Source organism: Rutilus rutilus, assembly GCF_951802725.1.
Source record: "Rutilus rutilus genome assembly, chromosome: 12".
Classification (NCBI taxonomy): domain Eukaryota; kingdom Metazoa; phylum Chordata; class Actinopteri; order Cypriniformes; family Leuciscidae; genus Rutilus; species Rutilus rutilus.
Genome location: NC_140217.1, coordinates 41,512,013 through 41,531,097, shown reverse-complemented (window position 1 = coordinate 41,531,097; position 19,085 = coordinate 41,512,013). Strand labels below are relative to the sequence as shown.

The 19,085-nt window shown below is 48.1% G+C and overlaps 1 protein-coding gene across 12 annotated transcripts in view; it reads right to left on the bottom strand.

Moving 5' to 3' along the window:
* LOC311301486 (ubiquitin carboxyl-terminal hydrolase 9X-like) overlaps window positions 1–19,085 on the bottom strand; it is a 50,512-nt gene that overhangs the window by 15,031 nt on the left and 16,396 nt on the right. For 8 of the 12 annotated variants that reach the window (XM_084426635.1, XM_084426640.1, XM_084426646.1 and 5 more), the window contains exons 15-35: window positions 18,407–18,543; window positions 18,159–18,246; window positions 17,551–17,893; window positions 16,609–16,704; window positions 16,318–16,529; window positions 15,835–16,075; window positions 14,500–14,649; window positions 13,726–13,846; window positions 13,524–13,654; window positions 12,435–12,713; window positions 11,518–11,643; window positions 11,295–11,432; window positions 10,576–10,742; window positions 9,264–9,372; window positions 9,034–9,180; window positions 8,810–8,956; window positions 8,327–8,534; window positions 7,370–7,590; window positions 6,666–6,856; window positions 1,260–1,433; window positions 342–483 (exon numbers count right to left, since the gene is read on the bottom strand). In XM_084426635.1, coding sequence (XP_084282761.1) covers window positions 342–483; window positions 1,260–1,433; window positions 6,666–6,856; window positions 7,370–7,590; window positions 8,327–8,534; window positions 8,810–8,956; window positions 9,034–9,180; window positions 9,264–9,372; window positions 10,576–10,742; window positions 11,295–11,432; window positions 11,518–11,643; window positions 12,435–12,713; window positions 13,524–13,654; window positions 13,726–13,846; window positions 14,500–14,649; window positions 15,835–16,075; window positions 16,318–16,529; window positions 16,609–16,704; window positions 17,551–17,893; window positions 18,159–18,246; window positions 18,407–18,543 — 3,568 coding nt within the window. The remainder of the gene's footprint in view (window positions 1–341; window positions 484–1,259; window positions 1,434–6,665; window positions 6,857–7,369; window positions 7,591–8,326; window positions 8,535–8,809; window positions 8,957–9,033; window positions 9,181–9,263; window positions 9,373–10,575; window positions 10,743–11,294; window positions 11,433–11,517; window positions 11,644–12,434; window positions 12,714–13,523; window positions 13,655–13,725; window positions 13,847–14,499; window positions 14,650–15,834; window positions 16,076–16,317; window positions 16,530–16,608; window positions 16,705–17,550; window positions 17,894–18,158; window positions 18,247–18,406; window positions 18,544–19,085) is intronic. The other 4 variants (XM_084426637.1, XM_084426638.1, XM_084426645.1 and 1 more) reach the window with 2 other exon arrangements.

Below are 19,085 nucleotides of genomic sequence, written 5' to 3'. Positions count from 1 at the left end.
CAATTAGAAAAATACAAATATCATATAAATACAATAAAACCAAGCAAACAAACACAAGTCATATTATACAAATTATTTAAAATTAACATGATTAAAAAAAATCCCAAACTTTTTCAGGCATAATCTTACTAATTAAGTCCTTAAGTGAAATAACTTCATAAAGAGCATTCTGCTTGTATGAAACGCAGGACAGTCGATGACCTGTGTCTCACAGAGAGAGGGGAATCTCACAACACATGCAGAGAGTCGCTCTTCCCCTTTCAGCACGAGGGAAAACCACAGGAAAACATCACAGATCTGCACTTTACACGAGTTTGGGAGATTCAGGGAAGACATCCTACCTTTTTGTTGCACTTCTCACAGTGGTAGGCGTTGGCTCCCTCCAGGAGATCCCCTTTGACGTACTGTTCTAAAGAGTCCAGGAGGTTCTGGTGGTTCCGGATGTCAACGTTCAGCGTTGTGAAGGATTCCTCACACTCGTACCTGTGAACACACCAGGGTTCATTTCCTACTTCCCTTTACCTCTGTACAGGTAAACGTTCTCAAACTGAATCCAGTTCGCAATCTATTGACATTTTCGTCAACGAATTACAACTAGACGAAAATGTTAGGTAGAGATTTGGAGAACCCAGTCAGAACGGATGTGTGTGTGTGTGTGTGTGTGTGTGTGTGTGGTACATGCGCACATTTGAACTGTAACGCGCTGATCTACCCGGCGGGACACGAGTCATCATGCGCTTGAAGCGTCTCAAAAAACATTAAAATGTAACCGCCTGTGAGAAAGAAGAGCAGACGTGTGGAGAGATCTGAAGAAGAGTGATGACGTGAAAGAGAACTTTACTCTTTATTAAAACTTTACTGGTTTTCTGTGCGCACACACACACACACACACACACTCGAAGCATGCGGCCGCACACACAGCACAACATTACATCTTAATGTCCGGTGTGGAGAGTATTCACGTAAACACTGTCGGTTGTGTCTACAGAACGTCAACAGTGAGAGATCAGATGTGCATCAGTGCAGTGGATCCACGCAGTCGGTCTTAAAGTGACGTAATAACCCTAATGCCGTCTGTGCCCTTAATATTAATCACATTAACAGGTTAATAGATGTTTTCTCCGAGAGTATATGGGTTTGGACATTTCAGAGAAATTCTAAATGAATGCATTACAGTTGAACTAAACACACACACACACACACACACACACACATATACACAGAGAATCCCTCAGATTGATTGACAGGCCTTCTCTCACCTGTGAGGACAGCCCTGACAGATCTTCTGGTCTGCAAACGAGCCCCCCAGGATCCTGCTGAGCATGCTGGGATGCCCGAGGGCCTTCAACGCCTCATCCAGACTGTCCACCAGTGAGTTGAAGAACTCGAGAGCATCGTGCTGTTCTCTCAGATTGACTGGTTCCCCCCATAACCTGCAGGAACCAATCAAACGCAGTCATCTTCACATGAGCCGCTGAACAACACAGATAATGACGGTTCACACACACATTTACCCATTACCCAAACTCGAGCCAGTGATTGATCAGAAGAACTCTTGAACGTCACAGTGTTTCACTCACAGCTGCGTCTGGATATTAATCCGGGAAATGAGAAAGTACAGAAATTACTGTGTTCGCCTGTGTGTTCGCCGGTGTGGTGTGTTCGCCTGTGTGTTCGCCTGTGTGTTCGCCGGTGTGGTGTGTTCGCCTGTGTGTTCGCCAGTGTGTTCGCCTGTGTGTTCGCCTGTGTGTTCGCCTGTGTGTTCGCCAGTGTGTTCGCCCGTGTGTTCGCCAGTGTGTTCGCCGGTGTGTTCGCCGGTGTGGTGTGTTCGCCTGTGTGTTCGCCAGTGTGTTCGCCAGTGTGGTGTGTTCGCCTGTGTGTTCGCCTGTGTGTTCGCCAGTGTGTTCGCCAGTGTGTTCGCCTGTGTGTTCGCCGGTGTGGTGTGTTCGCCTGTGTGTTCGCCGGTGTGGTGTGTTCGCCTGTGTGTTCGCCAGTGTGTTCGCCTGTGTTCGCCAGTGTGTTCGCCTGTGTGTTCGCCTGTGTGTTCGCCTGTGTGTTCGCCTGTGTGTTCGCCAGTGTGTTCGCCAGTGTGTTCGCCAGTGTGTTCGCCAGTGTGTTCGCCGGTGTGGTGTGTTCGCCTGTGTGTTCGCCAGTGTGTTCGCCAGTGTGTTCGCCGGTGTGGTGTGTTCGCCTGTGTGTTCGCCTGTGTGTTCGCCAGTGTGTTCGCCAGTGTGTTCGCCTGTGTGTTCGCCGGTGTGGTGTGTTCGCCTGTGTGTTCGCCGGTGTGGTGTGTTCGCCTGTGTGTTCGCCAGTGTGTTCGCCTGTGTGTTCGCCAGTGTGTTCGCCTGTGTGTTCGCCTGTGTGTTCGCCTGTGTGTTCGCCTGTGTGTTCGCCAGTGTGTTCGCCAGTGTGTTCGCCAGTGTGTTCGCCTGTGTGTTCGCCTGTGTGTTCGCCTGTGTGTTCGCCTGTGTGTTCGCCGGTGTGGTGTGTTCGCCTGTGTGTTCGCCTGTGTGTTCGCCAGTGTGTTCGCCAGTGTGTTCGCCGGTGTGGTGTGTTCGCCGGTGTGGTGTGTTCGCCTGTGTGTTCGCCTGTGTGTTTGCCTGTGTGTTCGCCTGTGTGTTCGCCGGTGTGGTGTGTTCGCCTGTGTGTTCGCCTGTGTGTTCGCCAGTGTGTTCGCCAGTGTGTGTTTGCCAGTGTGTTCGCCTGTGTGTTCGCCGGTGTGGTGTGTTCGCCTGTGTGTTCGCCGGTGTGGTGTGTTCGCCTGTGTGTTCGCCTGTGTGTTCGCCAGTGTGTTCGCCAGTGTGTTCGCCAGTGTGTTCGCCAGTGTGTTCGCCAGTGTGTTCGCCAGTGTGTTCGCCTGTGTGTTCGCCTGTGTGTTCGCCTGTGTGTTCGCCAGTGTGTTCGCCAGTGTGTTCGCCTGTGTGTTCGCCTGTGTGTTCGCCTGTGTGTTCGCCAGTGTGTTCGCCTGTGTGTTCGCCTGTGTGTTCGCCAGTGTGTTCGCCTGTGTGTTCGCCAGTGTGTTCGCCTGTGTGTTCGCCAGTGTGTTCGCCGGTGTGGTGTGTTCGCCTGTGTGTTCGCCGGTGTGGTGTGTTCGCCTGTGTGTTCGCCTGTGTGTTCGCCAGTGTGTTCGCCAGTGTGTTCGCCTGTGTGTTCGCCTGTGTGTTCGCCAGTGTGTTCGCCAGTGTGTTCGCCAGTGTGTTCGCCAGTGTGTTCGCCAGTGTGTTCGCCGGTGTGGTGTGTTCGCCTGTGTGTTCGCCTGTGTGTTCGCCAGTGTGTTCGCCGGTGTGGTGTGTTCGCCTGTGTGTTCGCCAGTGTGTTCGCCAGTGTGTTCGCCGGTGTGGTGTGTTCGCCTGTGTGTTCGCCTGTGTGTTCGCCAGTGTGTTCGCCTGTGTGTTCGCCGGTGTGGTGTGTTCGCCTGTGTGTTCGCCGGTGTGGTGTGTTCGCCTGTGTGTTCGCCGGTGTGGTGTGTTCGCCTGTGTGTTCGCCGGTGTGGTGTGTTCGCCTGTGTGTTCGCCGGTGTGGTGTGTTCGCCTGTGTGTTCGCCTGTGTGTTCGCCAGTGTGTTCGCCAGTGTGTTCGCCTGTGTGTTCGCCTGTGTGTTCGCCAGTGTGTTCGCCAGTGTGTTCGCCAGTGTGTTCGCCAGTGTGTTCGCCAGTGTGTTCGCCGGTGTGGTGTGTTCGCCAGTGTGTTCGCCTGTGTGTTCGCCAGTGTGTTCGCCGGTGTGGTGTGTTCGCCTGTGTGTTCGCCAGTGTGTTCGCCAGTGTGTTCGCCGGTGTGGTGTGTTCGCCTGTGTGTTCGCCTGTGTGTTCGCCAGTGTGTTCGCCTGTGTGTTCGCCGGTGTGGTGTGTTCGCCTGTGTGTTCGCCGGTGTGGTGTGTTCGCCTGTGTGTTCGCCTGTGTGTTCGCCGGTGTGGTGTGTTCGCCTGTGTGTTCGCCTGTGTGTTCGCCAGTGTGTTCGCCAGTGTGTTCGCCAGTGTGTTCGCCTGTGTGTTCGCCTGTGTGTTCGCCTGTGTGTTCGCCTGTGTGTTCGCCAGTGTGTTCGCCTGTGTGTTCGCCTGTGTGTTCGCCTGTGTGTTCGCCAGTGTGTTCGCCTGTGTGTTCGCCAGTGTGTTCGCCGGTGTGGTGTGTTCGCCTGTGTGTTCGCCAGTGTGTTCGCCAGTGTGTTCGCCGGTGTGGTGTGTTCGCCTGTGTGTTCGCCTGTGTGTTCGCCAGTGTGTTCGCCAGTGTGTTCGCCTGTGTGTTCGCCGGTGTGGTGTGTTCGCCTGTGTGTTCGCCGGTGTGGTGTGTTCGCCTGTGTGTTCGCCTGTGTGTTCGCCGGTGTGGTGTGTTCGCCTGTGTGTTCGCCTGTGTGTTCGCCAGTGTGTTCGCCAGTGTGTTCGCCAGTGTGTTCGCCAGTGTGTTCGCCAGTGTGTTCGCCAGTGTGTTCGCCTGTGTGTTCGCCTGTGTGTTCGCCTGTGTGTTCGCCAGTGTGTTCGCCTGTGTGTTCGCCTGTGTGTTCGCCTGTGTGTTCGCCAGTGTGTTCGCCTGTGTGTTCGCCAGTGTGTTCGCCGGTGTGGTGTGTTCGCCTGTGTGTTCGCCAGTGTGTTCGCCGGTGTGGTGTGTTCGCCTGTGTGTTCGCCTGTGTGTTCGCCAGTGTGTTCGCCTGTGTGTTCGCCTGTGTGTTCGCCTGTGTGTTCGCCAGTGTGTTCGCCTGTGTGTTCGCCGGTGTGGTGTGTTCGCCTGTGTGTTCGCCTGTGTGTTCGCCGGTGTGGTGTGTTCGCCTGTGTGTTCGCCTGTGTGTTCGCCAGTGTGTTCGCCAGTGTGTTCGCCAGTGTGTTCGCCTGTGTGTTCGCCTGTGTGTTCGCCTGTGTGTTCGCCTGTGTGTTCGCCTGTGTGTTCGCCTGTGTGTTCGCCTGTGTGTTCGCCTGTGTGTTCGCCTGTGTGTTCGCCAGTGTGTTCGCCAGTGTGTTCGCCTGTGTGTTCGCCAGTGTGTTCGCCTGTGTGTTCGCCTGTGTGTTCGCCTGTGTGTTCGCCAGTGTGTTCGCCAGTGTGTTCGCCAGTGTGTTCGCCTGTGTGTTCGCCTGTGTGTTCGCCAGTGTGTTCGCCTGTGTGTTCGCCAGTGTGTTCGCCAGTGTGTTCGCCTGTGTGTTCGCCAGTGTGTTCGCCTGTGTGTTCGCCTGTGTGTTCACCAGTGTGTTCGCCAGTGTGTTCGCCTGTGTGTTCGCCGGTGTGGTGTGTTCGCCTGTGTGTTCGCCAGTGTGGTGTGTTCGCCTGTGTGTTCGCCAGTGTGGTGTGTTCGCCTGTGTGTTCGCCAGTGTGTTCGCCTGTGTGTTCGCCGGTGTGGTGTGTTCGCCTGTGTGTTCGCCGGTGTGGTGTGTTCGCCTGTGTGTTCGCCTGTGTGTTCGCCTGTGTGTTCGCCTGTGTGTTCACCAGTGTGTTCGCCAGTGTGTTCGCCTGTGTGTTCGCCAGTGTGTTCGCCTGTGTGTTCGCCAGTGTGTTCGCCTGTGTGTTCGCCGGTGTGGTGTGTTCGCCTGTGTGTTCGCCAGTGTGGTGTGTTCGCCTGTGTGTTCGCCAGTGTGTTCGCCTGTGTGTTCGCCGGTGTGGTGTGTTCGCCTGTGTGTTCGCCGGTGCAGTGTGTTCGCCTGTGTGTTCGCCTGTGTGTTCGCCTGTGTGTTGCCTGTGTGTTCACCAGTGTGTTCACCAGTGTGTTCACCAGTGTGTTCGCCTGTGTGTTCGCCAGTGTGTTCGCCAGTGTGTTCGCCGGTGTGGTGTGTTCGCCTGTGTGTTCGCCTGTGTGTTCGCCGGTGTGGTGTGTTCGCCTGTGTGTTCGCCAGTGTGGTGTGTTCGCCTGTGTGTTCGCCAGTGTGTTCGCCTGTGTGTTCGCCGGTGTGGTGTGTTCGCCTGTGTGTTCGCCTGTGTGTTCGCCTGTGTGTTCGCCTGTGTGTTGCCTGTGTGTTCACCAGTGTGTTCACCAGTGTGTTCACCAGTGTGTTCGCCTGTGTGTTCGCCAGTGTGTTCGCCAGTGTGTTCGCCAGTGTGTTCGCCGGTGTGGTGTGTTCGCCTGTGTGTTCGCCTGTGTGTTCGCCTGTGTGTTCGCCTGTGTGTTCGCCTGTGTGTTCGCCAGTGTGTTCGCCAGTGTGTTCGCCGGTGTGGTGTGTTCACCGGTGTGGTGTGTTCGCCTGTGTGTTCGCCTGTGTGTTCGCCAGTGTGTTCGCCTGTGTGTTCGCCTGTGTGTTCGCCAGTGTGTTCGCCTGTGTGTTCGCCAGTGTCTTTAACCACTGAAAGGAGACAAAGATTTCGCTTATTCAAACTGATTTCTTTTTCATGAATATATGATGGACCTTTATAATAAAGCTGTATCCTTTACGTGGATATTTATATGAGCAATATTAACCAAAATGGCTCTATATCTATATCAAACGGACTACAGCATTCATTTTGTGTGAAAAGATTGTTTTATCGATAAAATAAAACACTAATTTGACATATCTTGTCTTTCAATAATTCAAGCACCTTTTCATAAATATGTCTGATTTCCAGCACTTTAAGCTGCTTGTACGAACCCTGCACACGTCAGTACGCCAAACTCTCCAGGTTTCATGTGGATTATCAGGGCCTGTGATAATGCAGCTAATATTATTATAAAGTGTAGAACACGATGTGCTTCAGACTCGTGAGGCGTGCGTACCTGAACTGCTTCCAGAAGCCTCGGGGGACGTAGTACTGCAGCCGGGACGCCGCCAGGTGCCCGAAGATCACCTGCAGATGCCGGAGCACTCCGATGTTGTACTCCTTACGGTCCTCCGCCTTATTGAGAGAGGGCTTGTCATCACACTGCTGATGATAACTGAACACATCATCCCTGGGGTCCACATTACTCTGCAGCACAGCATCCAGACCGGCTTCATCTCTGCACTGGAGCTCGCTCACACTGTCACTCCTAATCCGGTCACTTCTGAATCCGATCGGAATCTGATCTAAAGTTATTGATGTCCACACTGTGTATCGCAACGGTTCAAATCTGTTCCATCGCTTTCCGGAATATCTGCACTGGTTTCTATGGCGATGATGTTGCGTCAAAATATATAAATATGGAGGGGTTAGCAATAGAGATGTTGTCTTATTATTATTTTATATATATTATATTACATATAAACAACCCATACATCAATGGAAAGCTTATTTATTCAACTTTTAGACTATGTCTAAATTTCAATTTCCTGTGACTGGTTGTGTGGTCCAGAGTCACATATGAATGTAGCTTGAAACGGATTTGTAAAGATGTGATTTTTAACCATTCACACTAACTATCTCTGATCGGATTCGGACTGACAGTGTGAACGAGGCCTAAGGGTTTTGGGTGCGGTCGAGTGACACGTGTGCAGTTTGTACCTCGTTGTCCTGCTTCTCGTCCCCGGACGTGTCGTCGTCGATGTCGCTGCCGGTGCCCTCGATGGCCAGGAGCCCGTTCCGGATGTGCGGGATCATATAGAGCTGCTGGATCACCGAGTTCATGTAGCATGTGGCTCCTGCGTTCTTCAGACCCACAAAGCCTTTGTTCGGCCTCGGCCCCACCGGAGGAAGATACTCCCACTCCGTCAGAGCCTCGCAACCTGAGACAACACACACGCGTTACACACATGAGCCTCGTTCCGGAGACAGCAGCAGAACGCATCGCTACAGAAGACATGCTTCAGTTCAGGCTTTACGTGAATGAGGCTCATTAGCTGTGCTTCCATCCAAAGCTGCAAGTTTAACTAATGCGTAAAGCTGGAATAAAGCATTAATAAACTGAGTTTCTGCAGTCGGCTGTTTCTCCCTCCATCATAAACGAGTGTGTCTCGAGCGTCAGACGAACACAGTAAACGCTGTCATGTTCTCTGGCGTTCGGATGCTGGTGTTCGGGAACACACTCGTGTGTGTGTGAGACGCTTCTGGAGGGAGTTAAACCACATCATTCTGATCACACACTTCCACTCCGGCGTTTCAGAAACACCAAACCAACATTAGAGACGCTGCGACGCCATTGGTCCGCTGGATACTCCAGTTATCCAATCACAGCTGACGCTGAGCCAAAGTCACATGAGGTTTTCGTTACACATCGACGGATCTATTAGGTAAATGTTTTTTAATCGTAGTTTATACAATGACATCAGTCTCAATTGAGCGCATATGTTTTTTTTATGCACATTTTTAGAATTTGGAATTTAGAATTTAGGTGGATGGAAATAGCTAATGATACACTGAAAGCTAACATGCTCAATTCTGTACAGCAGGTCCAAAATAGACGAGGGTCGGGAGAGACCTTCCTGACAGCTGATTCACTGAGAAGGTAATAACCCCACGTGCCTAGATAGTACATGTCCGTGAGCGTGTCGACGATCTGCTTGAGGTTTCGCACGCAGCCGACAGCGAGCGCCACGAGCAGCTCGAAGCCGGCGCTGATGGAGGCCGGACTGGTGCACACTGGGATAGCTTGCTCCGCCGGGAACTCGCCGCTCTTCACGTACTGCAGGTACACGTTAGACGCCGGGAAGATGAAGTCATCAATCAGCTCCTGTGAGGGACACACACCAGAGATGAAGCCAGGGACAAATTAAGTCATCTTCCTTTTTACAACAAATCTGTATAAAATAATCAAGTTATAGTCAATCAGCTTTATTTACACAACGCTTTACAACACCGACTGTTTCAAAGCAGTTTAGTTCATATATATATATATATATATATATAAAACCGTGATGTCATCGTCCAGCTCAGTTCAGTTCATGTAATGGTGTCAACGCAGGAGATCAATAATACTGATGAATATTAAATGAATAGGACATTCACCTTTATTAGATTAGCACCATCTTTCTCACAGCCGATGTAGAACTTCTTCTCGGGCGTCTGAAAGGCCAGCAGTTCTTTAGTGATGCCCAGATGCCCCTCGAGAATGGTCTCTTCCACACCCGTCTCGCTCGTCTTCTTCACCTCGTCCTGAACGCACATGAAGACCCAAGAGTTAAACCATCGCTCTCGTGCTCCGGCTCGAGGAGCTGTGAATGTGCACTCACTCGTATTCTCTTGAGCCAGTCGATCTCGTTGTTGAGCAGCACCTCGGCGTTGGGCAGGTTTATGTTGCTGTTGTACGCGTAGTTGAGCAAGTGGCGTAAGAGCGTGAAGTAATCGCCAGCGTGCTTCGCTCTTTCTTTAGCCGTACTCTGAAACAGCAGCAAGCAATTATTAACAGCATCTAAACATGTTGCATCATGGGTCAACCCTTCTGCGTGACGGCTGTACTCACTCCCAGGACAGTGAAGAGGAGGGTGATGAAGAACAGCAGCGGTCGGTGGCCCATACAACACCTGGTGGCCATGAGGAAGAACTGCTCCTGTGCCATCTGACGCACCGCTCTGAGGAAAACACAAAGCTGCTTTAGCAACTCAGTCTTCACACGACGCAGTTTCTGCTCTCATGTTAAATGTCACGCTAATCAGCCTTAACCCTCTGGTGCTCTTAGACTGAAAATTTTTACATTTGTCTTCATTGGAATGGTACGAAACTTGGTAAAGGTTTTGGCACTTGCTGTGTGAAAAAATAAATAAATAAAAATAATAATAATTCAAACAGGTTAAATGGTCTTGAAAACAATAGTCACACTTGTGCTCCTCACGGTCAAACATGAGCGCATTGGAAAGGAATGGGAGAGGAATTTCCTCTAGTGGAAGCGTTTGGTACTGCAGCCGAACACACTCTCACATCAGGCTCATATTTGGAACACAACTTGTTTAGATTTATGGCTTTGATTTTCTCACAGTTTTAGAGTAAAACATGTTTTTGAAAATATATACTTTATATAAATAGTACTTTTGCAAATTTGTCATAACAATAAACGTAAAATTCTGTAACTTTTTTTAAGTACACTTTTTAAAACCGTTTCCACTCCAGCAATAATCTGCCAAGTGTCGTCTTTGAAAAGAGATCAAACTTCAGTCTGTCGCTCTAAAGCGTTCAAGATTTACAGCAGTTTAAGTTGGAAATGTAATTTTCCGGTCTATGCTCAAAAAGTGAATAAATGGATTGTAAATACAGCGTAAACATCATTTAGTACCATAAAATCCCCTAAAAATACAAAATATTAAATACAAAACATTATCGAACTAAAATATAGTACTAGTGTAGTATATTAATTTCACTGAAATAAAAAAATTCTGTCATTTTTAACCGACATGCGAGAATCAATCAGCCCTACACACACAGGGGATGCTAAAATCCTCCGAACACCAGCTGTGTTGAGTGTGTCTGAGAACACACACCTGCTCTGCGTCTGAGAACACACACCTGCTCTGCGTCTGAGAACACACACCTGCTCTGCGTCTGAGAACACACACCTGCTCTGCGTCTGAGAACACACACCTGCTCTGCGTCTGAGAACACACACCTGCTCTGCGTCTGAGAACACACACCTGCTCTGCGTCTGAGAACACACACCTGCTCTGCGTCTGAGAACACACACCTGCTCTGCGTCTGAGAACACACACCTGCTCTGCGTCTGTGAACACACACCTGCTCTGCGTCTGAGAACACACACCTGCTCTGCGTCTGAGAACACACACCTGCTCTGGCAGTGAAGCAGCAGGTCGATGATGAAGGTCTGCCACGCCTTCTCTTTGCTGAGCGTGTCGAGGGCCGTCGGGAGCAGAGCGAAACACAAGGTCATGACCTCCAGCGCCTCACAGCAAACCTGCTCGTCTTCAGCGTCAGGCTCGTTCCCCGCATTCGTCTAAAGAACAACACATGTACGTTTAAAAGTGCGCTGTGAGATATTTAGGAGGATCTGTTGACAGAAATGCAATATCAGACACATAACTATGTTTTCAGTGGTGTATAAAGACCTTACTTAACGAACCGTGTGTGTTTATTAGCTTAGAATGAGCATTTCTCTCTACACACACCGCGGGTCGGCTTACATCCACGTTTCTACGGTGGCCCTGAACGGACAAACGCGTTTCGTCACTATGTTGTTATTCGTGCAGAGAAGCTTCAGCTAAAGTCAGTGAATAAAACACTGACACAATGATGAACAGGTGACAATAATATTCGCAATAACATAGTTTTACTGAATAATTAAGTAAACATAATTTCTTCATTTATCTTTGTAAAGAAACCTCATTGTTTAACTGGCTACTCTCTGCTGTCTCAGACGATGACATCACTTCCTGTCAGCCACCATAACTTCTGTTGGGTGCGATTCACAACCTCACCACTAGATGCCGCTAAACATCACACAGTGCACCTGTGAATGAGGACATTGGTATTGAGCCGTGAATCGTGCCTTTTCGTAGATCTGGCTAATATCTTCGTTCGAGCTGAAGACCAGATGCACCATCCCACATCCCGAAGCCCAGACGATCTTCTGCACGGCGCGGATCACACAGATATCCGGGATGTACTTCGAGGCCTGGAAGAAGTTCTGTACGATGTGGGAAAACAACAAAGATCAGTGTGACACGCGTTTACAACATCGCATCCTCATTTACAGCGGTGAAGATCAGGACCTCGTCAGAGATCTGCTGGGCCAATCGGATGGCCACGTTGCGCAGCATGCACTCGGAGCCGGGATTGGGAATGTTCTGGAGCGCGTTCTGCAGAACCAGAGCCTGATCGTGAGTCGCCTGGTTTATCTGGAAGACAAACAGGAAGTCACATCAGCATTAGAGGAAATACGTCAGCCGGTGAGGCAGGGTTAATTTCGTTGACGAATAATTTTAGTCATTATTTTCATCAACGACATTTTTTCACAGAAGAAAACGAGACGACAACTGAATAAAAACCAGTTTTGAATGACAAAAACTATGACGAAAATCAATTGACGTAGGATCCTGATTCATTATATTTAATTTATACAAATAAATCTGCTTGAAAGAATAAAGAACGATGTATGCAAGTTGTTATAAAGTAGTTAAATCTGTGTCTGTATTGCCTGTTCAAAGTTTAAAATCATTCATATTAACAGGTTAATAGATGTTTTCTCCGAGAGTATATGGGTTTGGACATTTTAGAGAAATTCTAAATGAATGCATTACAGTAGAACTAAACCCATTATATTTTAGTCGACTAAATCTACTGTAGATTCAAACTAAAACAATTCAGACGACTAAAATATGACTAAACCTAAATGGCATTTTAGTCAAAAGACTATGACTATATTTGCTGTCAAAACTAACACTGTTGTGAAGTTGTGTGGGGGTAAATTGTGTCGGGGTAAGTCGTGTGGGGGCTAAGTCAGTGGGTGAGGTTGTGTCGGGGTAAGTCGTGTGGGGGCTAAGTGAGTGGGTGAGGTTGTGTCGGGGTAAGTCAGCGGGGTAAGTTGGGTCGGGGTAAGTCAGCGGGGTAAGTTGTGTCGGGGTAAGTCAGCGGGGTAAGTTGGGTCGGGGTAAGTCAGCGGGGTAAGTTGTGTGGGGGTAAGTCGCACCGGAGAGGCGGGGTTGGTGCCCTCCACCACAGGCTGGCACGCCTCTGCCACTGCCTTCACGTGCCCGAACCCGATGGCGGTGAGCATGAGTTTGCTGATCTTGAGGGCGTTCAGGTAAGAGCCACGCCTCGTCTCCATGTCCGCACTGGGAAGGAAGTTGTTCCTCGTGAGCATTCCCAGTACGAGAGGAAGACCACCACTCTTCAGGAAGTTGTACTGGAAGTCACAGGCGTCGTCTCCCAGCGTGCCACTGGCGGGCATCAGCAGCGCATACACCACCTACGAGAGAGAGAGAGAGAGCGAGAGAGAGCGAGAGAGAGAGAGAGAGAGAGAGAGAGAGAGAGAGAGAGAGAGAGAGAGAGAGAGAGAGAGAGAGAGAGAGAGAGAGAGAGAGAGAGAGAGAGAGAGAGAGAGAGAGAGAGAGAGAGTTAACTTCAAACTCAAGGACTTAATGTGGGACTCATTTCAGGTGAGAGCAAGGTTACATTGTGTTACCTTGTAAGATTGTACAAACACAACTATGCAAAAAAGTTTTTTTTTCCAATTATTTTTGGCCACATGACAGAGATCTGATATTCTATTTGTCGTATTTCTGTTTTGCATAAAACTGAAGAATATTCGGTACATCCTATACTGTTTTCTAAAATGATCTGATTTTAACTTTTGCATTGATTTTATTGAAGCGCTTCGGCTCATGTAACCAGCCTTCAGTTTCATTCAATGTTTCAATGCAAAAATGTTTCACGGTGTGTCTGTGAAACGTTGAGGTTCCATCGTAGTAGTTTGGTAGCAGGAAACACTTAACGTAACGCATAAATGCGCAAACTAAAGATTAACACTTATAGTCAATAAATGACCTAAAAAGCATGCAACTGCTATATTTATATTACCTCTAATCCGCCAACAACACATGCAGCTGCACACACCTTACTGGAGTTGCTTATTAATCTTATTTATCCATGGCACATGCATTTTGTTTCTTTATATGCAGCCCAATGTTATCCAATGACTTGTTTGTGAATGAATTATCGGTATCGGCCAAAATGTTCATATCGGTGCATCCCTAAGCGTGACAAACTATGAAGATACCTCAGTGAGGTAGAGCACTTGTGAAGCGGAAGGGCCGAAGAAGCGCGAGTCCAGAGTGGGACTCAGACTGTTCTCTCCCAGCTTAGCGTGATCCAAACACGTCGCCCGGAGGTTCTCCACTGTAGTGGTATCTGTGAACACAAGACACAGGTTTCAGCAGCGCTGCGAGCGTCACACGGCACGGCTCGGGCTCGGCTGGTACCTGGAGGCATGAGCTTCATGAGCACTCGAGCTCCGTCGCGCAGTAACGGCATGTTTAAGGTGCAGCCCAGATCCGCGATCTGCCACAGGAAGGAGATGTAGCGCAGATGCAGAGACATGATCTGAGGAGAGGAGAAACACACGTATCAACAGGACTGAGGACCGATTATTCTGCGCTTCGGATGAGAAATGCAGAAAACCCCGCCTCTCTGAGAGCTGCTCTGCTGTGATTGGTCAGAACGCAAACGCTCATTATCATATCTGAATCTCAGCTCTTGATCACAGTGATACGAACAGTAACGATGGCGTGGGTTTTACCGTATCAATCTCAGAAAACAGCGTCTTCTCCACATGAACAACACGAACCAAACTCTTCCAGTCTCAGAGACACTACAGTGTTTGAGGGCGGGGCTAAGAGACGCTGCTCAGCCAATCAACACCACAGGCTGGCATTATGCTAATGAGTTACAAACCTACGCAGAGACTGAATTACTGACGACTCGTTTCAGCTCAGAATCACTTTGTTTTAGGAAACAAACTTAATTCATCTGCACTTTGAAACTTTACAGACATTCTCAAATAGATGTATTACATTTATTAAAAGCATAGATTTATAGGTTTTATGCCTAAATGTAAAAACAGGAAATGTGCACATATAATAAAATATCCATTATTATAAAGATGAACTAATCTCTAATGTCGGACAAAAACAGATGTATACGGCGCAGATATTCAGGCCTGAGGTGGTCACATGATGCACAAACACGGGTCTCACCACTCCTGGTAAGCAGCTCTCCACCTCGGGGTTCGGCCCGTCACTGAAGTGGTTGGCGTGGGTCCCGGGCGAGCCGGTGGACGAGTCGGACGAGCTGTCGGGGCTCGAGGGCATGTTGGCGCTGACCTGCGTGAGCTTCGCCGTGATGAGCTACAGAGAGAGTCAGGCGAGTGTTACAGCAGAACACACAGAAGCTTCCCCTCAAACATCAAAGCAGAAACATGTGTTAAAGGGATAGTTCACCCAAAACTGAAGATTAGCCCATGATTTACTCTCCCTCAAGTCATCCTAGGTGTATATGACTCTCTTCTTTCAGACGAACACAATCAGAGTTATATTAAAAAATGTCCTGGCTCTTCCAAGCTTTATAATGGCAGTGAATGGCTGTTTCTGTTTTGAAGTAGGGAAACACTGTTTATCATGGACAGATGCACTTTTATGATGGACAGATGCACTTTTATGATGGACAGATGCACTTTTATGATGGACAGATGCACTTTTATGATGGATAGACGCACTTTTATGATGGACAGATGCACTTTTATGATGGACAGATGCACTTTTATGATGGACAGATGCACTTTTATGATGGACAGATGCACTTTTATGATGGATAGACGCACTTTTATGATGGACAGATGCACTTTTATGATGGACAGATGCACTTTTATGATGGATAGACGCACTTTTATGATGGACAGATGCACTTTTATGATGGACAGATGCACTTTTATGATGGATAGATGCACTTTTATGATGGACAGATGCACTTTTATGATGGATAGATGCACTTTTATGATGGACAGATGCACTTTTATGATGGATAGACGCACTTTTATGATGGATAGATGCACTTTTATGATGGACAGATGCACTTTTATGATGGACAGATGCACTTTTATGATGGATAGACGCACTTTTATGATGGATAGACGCACTTTTATGATGGACAGATGCACTTTTATGATGGATAGACGCACTTTTATGATGGACAGATGCACTTTTATGATGGATAGATGCACTTTTATGATGGACAGATGCACTTTTATGATGGATAGACGCACTTTTATGATGGATAGTTGCACTTTTATGATGGACAGATGCACTTTTATGATGGACAGATGCACTTTTATGGACTTAGAAACACAAACGGCCATTCACTCCCATTATAAAGCTTGGAAGAACCAGGACATTTTTTAATATAACTCTGATTGTGTTCGTCTGAAAGAAGAATGTCATATACACCTAGGATGACTTGAGGGAGAGTAAATCATGGGCTAATTTTCATTTTTGGGTGAACTATCCCTATATTTAACAGAAGTGTGTAAAGCTCACAGTTTTCTCTTTGAGGTTCAGCTGTCCAATCAGCCGGCGGTCGTCAGCAGGGTCCACGATCTCTCCTCCAATGAACAGCTCCACTTTGGTGTGTGTGCTGTTGGCTTTGATGCGGGAGAGAACGCAGCGGCGCACTGAGCCGATGGTGTCGTTGGTGTGAGACCAGATGTCCAGGTCGTCCACCTGACGCCCCTGATTGGGAAACCGCACCACCAGGCTGATGTGTTTCCCCCGGAAGGCCCTGGAACACAGGACAAACCTCTTCATCCTCGTTCGGCTACACGTGTTCATTCGACAGAGCCTTTCATGAACTGATCATTCACTTTATTTTCTTAATGCACGTTGAATCCGTGCATGTTCCCGTGCAAATACATTTTTCCGTCAATTTGACCCCCTTAGGAATGAACTACAGGAAGGGCTCATATACACGTGTGTGTGTGTGTGTGTGTGTGTGTGTGTGTGTGTGTGTGTGTGTGTCAGCACCTGGACATGGGCAGGATGGTCCTCTCCTCATGGTAGTCGCTGTCACACTCGTTGATGTACTCTTTGAGCACCGTGAGGACCCGCACCATGCGTATGGCCTCCTGTCTGGCACAGTTGATGCTGTCCTTGTCTCCGTCCAGAACACACAGCGTGTCGTACGACGCCTTGAGCCGGTCGAAGCACGACTGGATGAAGTCCTCATGGATCTCCACCTGTGAACACACACCGCAGCGGGTCATGTAGAGCTCAGGTGAGCTGATGGGTGACGGCCGGCGAGGAAGGAAGGGTCACCTGATTCACTTGTAGTTTTGGTCCGAGGTTGGTGTATATTTCTTTCAGCAGGTCTATGGCCCGAGTGGCGATGTCATCACTGCCTTGAATCACAACCTGTGGAAAGAAAACAGCAGAGAATCTCATAACACTGATGAAATCAATGAATGTCAAAGGTGAACGTCAGCGTTTTCACAGATTTTGAAGATTTCACACGGTTTAGAAGTTTACGCGGAGATGCTAACGTTTTAAAAAATTCACCGCTTGCCCCTTGGAACCTATTTCAAGGTTTGTGTTCTCGAGCCCCAGGCTCTGCTGTTGTGTGGATGAGCAGCCGGAGTGCATTAAGGGTTTCTGTTACAACTTTATCGACTAAAATAACTATCTTCCAGCAGACGGCGTAAGCATCGATTTACACCACAAGAGTAACACTTGAGGCTCGAAGCTTACGCTACTCCTACATCTACATCTACGTCACACATGTTATTTTAGTTGATAAAGTTTTAAATATGGATATTTTTCTAACACGAACGCATCGCTTCGCTTCAGAAGGCCTTTATTAACCCCCGGAGAGCCGTTTCACACACTTTAATCAGGGATAGATGCACTTTGATGGACTTCCAAAGACATACACCCATTCACTCCCATTATAAAGCTTGGAAGAGCCAGGATATTTTTTAATATAACTCTGATTGTGTTCGTCTGAAAGAAGAATGTCATATACACCTAGGATGACTTCAGGGTGAGTAAATCATGGGCTAATTTTCATTTTTGGGTGAACTATCCCTTTAAAAATCACAATAATATCATATCATGGCTTAATATATTCCCAGCCCTATGTAATGTAAATGTAGTGCAGTGACAGACGCATGAGTCTCGATGGGTTTAATGCTAGTGTAGTGCAGTGATGTCACACTGATGGGTTTAATGCTAGTGTGTTGCAGTGATTGGTCAGGTCGTTACCCTCCACAGGTAGTCGAGCCCGATCAGCTCGAGGTCGTCCATCATGTAGGCCCTGCGTTTGGCCACCAGCTTCCCCTCTCTGCAGTTCACGGCTTTGAAGAAGCGCTCGAAGCACTTCATGCCGTTCTCCGTCAGCAGCGTGGGGTCCAGTTGCAGAACGTTGTTCTCGAAGAAGTCCTTGTTGATGTCGGGGTCCAGATCCGGCTCGTCACCCATGAGTTTGGAGTACCACTTAAAGCAGGCCTCGCGATCGCACAGGAACACGGCGTTCTCCGCCAGACACTTCCAGATCTGCTTGGCCTGAGGAGCACAGAGCCACAGCTGCCCGTCCTTCAGCAGAAACCTGGACACACATGAGAACCGTTCGTTGTGTGAGGTTAGCAAACACACTCCTCAGGGCGATTCTGCAGTCCACCATCTTCCTGTGAGTGTGTGTGTGTGTATGAGATTGTGTTGCCAAAAGTACCACGTGAGCACAACGGCCAATCAGAGGTGTTTACGATTCCACTCAACAACACTCAAAGCGTCACATTTTTTAAATTTCAGTACCAACTTGGTACCGAAGTCGGTACTTTTGGCAACTCTAGTATGAGACGAGCATCACTGACCGCAGGAAATTGAGTCTCTCTTGCACCTCTTGTACGTGGCTGTACCGGCTGCCCACTCGAACCGTCTGAGGATCGAATCCTGGATACTCTGAGATAAAACATTACAATACGTATGTTTACATCAAGTCAAGTTAGCTTTATTTATACAGCGCTTTTACAACACAGATTGTTTCAAAGCAGCTTTACAGAGATAAACGTAGCATGTCAAATTCAGAATCTGAGCCGTGATGCGGATAGATGACACTGACCTTTGGAGAACTGCCTCATGTTCTCCATGTACGCCGACAGGTTCTCGGCCACCAGCGTGACGAGCGCGTGATTGTGCTGAAGCTGGTTGATCAGATCGTGACGATAGAAGACATGTGGACTCCTCTGCGTCTGACTGCTCCAGAGACAAACGACAAACACACACACACACACACACACACACACACACACACACACACACACACAGGGTTCGTACATACTGTAAAATGAAATTCCAGGACTTTCAAGGACTTTTCAAGCACTGCTTTTTTGGTTTTCAAGGACAATCAGAGATCTCACTTATCAAACAATACCTTTATTATCTTTCAAATTCTAAAAAATGTAAATAGATAAACAAAAACAAAACAATAAAACAAAATGGTAAAAATAAAGTGCAGCACATGCAATGACTGCTGTAACTTTAACCACTGAAAGGATACTATGACAAAGATATCGCTTTCCTTATTCAAACAGATTTTTTTCCATGAATATATGATTGACTTGAAGAATAAAAGCTGTATATCATATACTTGGATATTTATGAGCAATATTACACTCTTAGCCATGCGAAATGCCTCTATATCAATATCAGACGGGTTGCAGCGTTCATTTTGTGTGAAAAGATTGTTTTATCGATCAAATTAAACACTAATTTCGCATATATATATATATTGTTTTTCA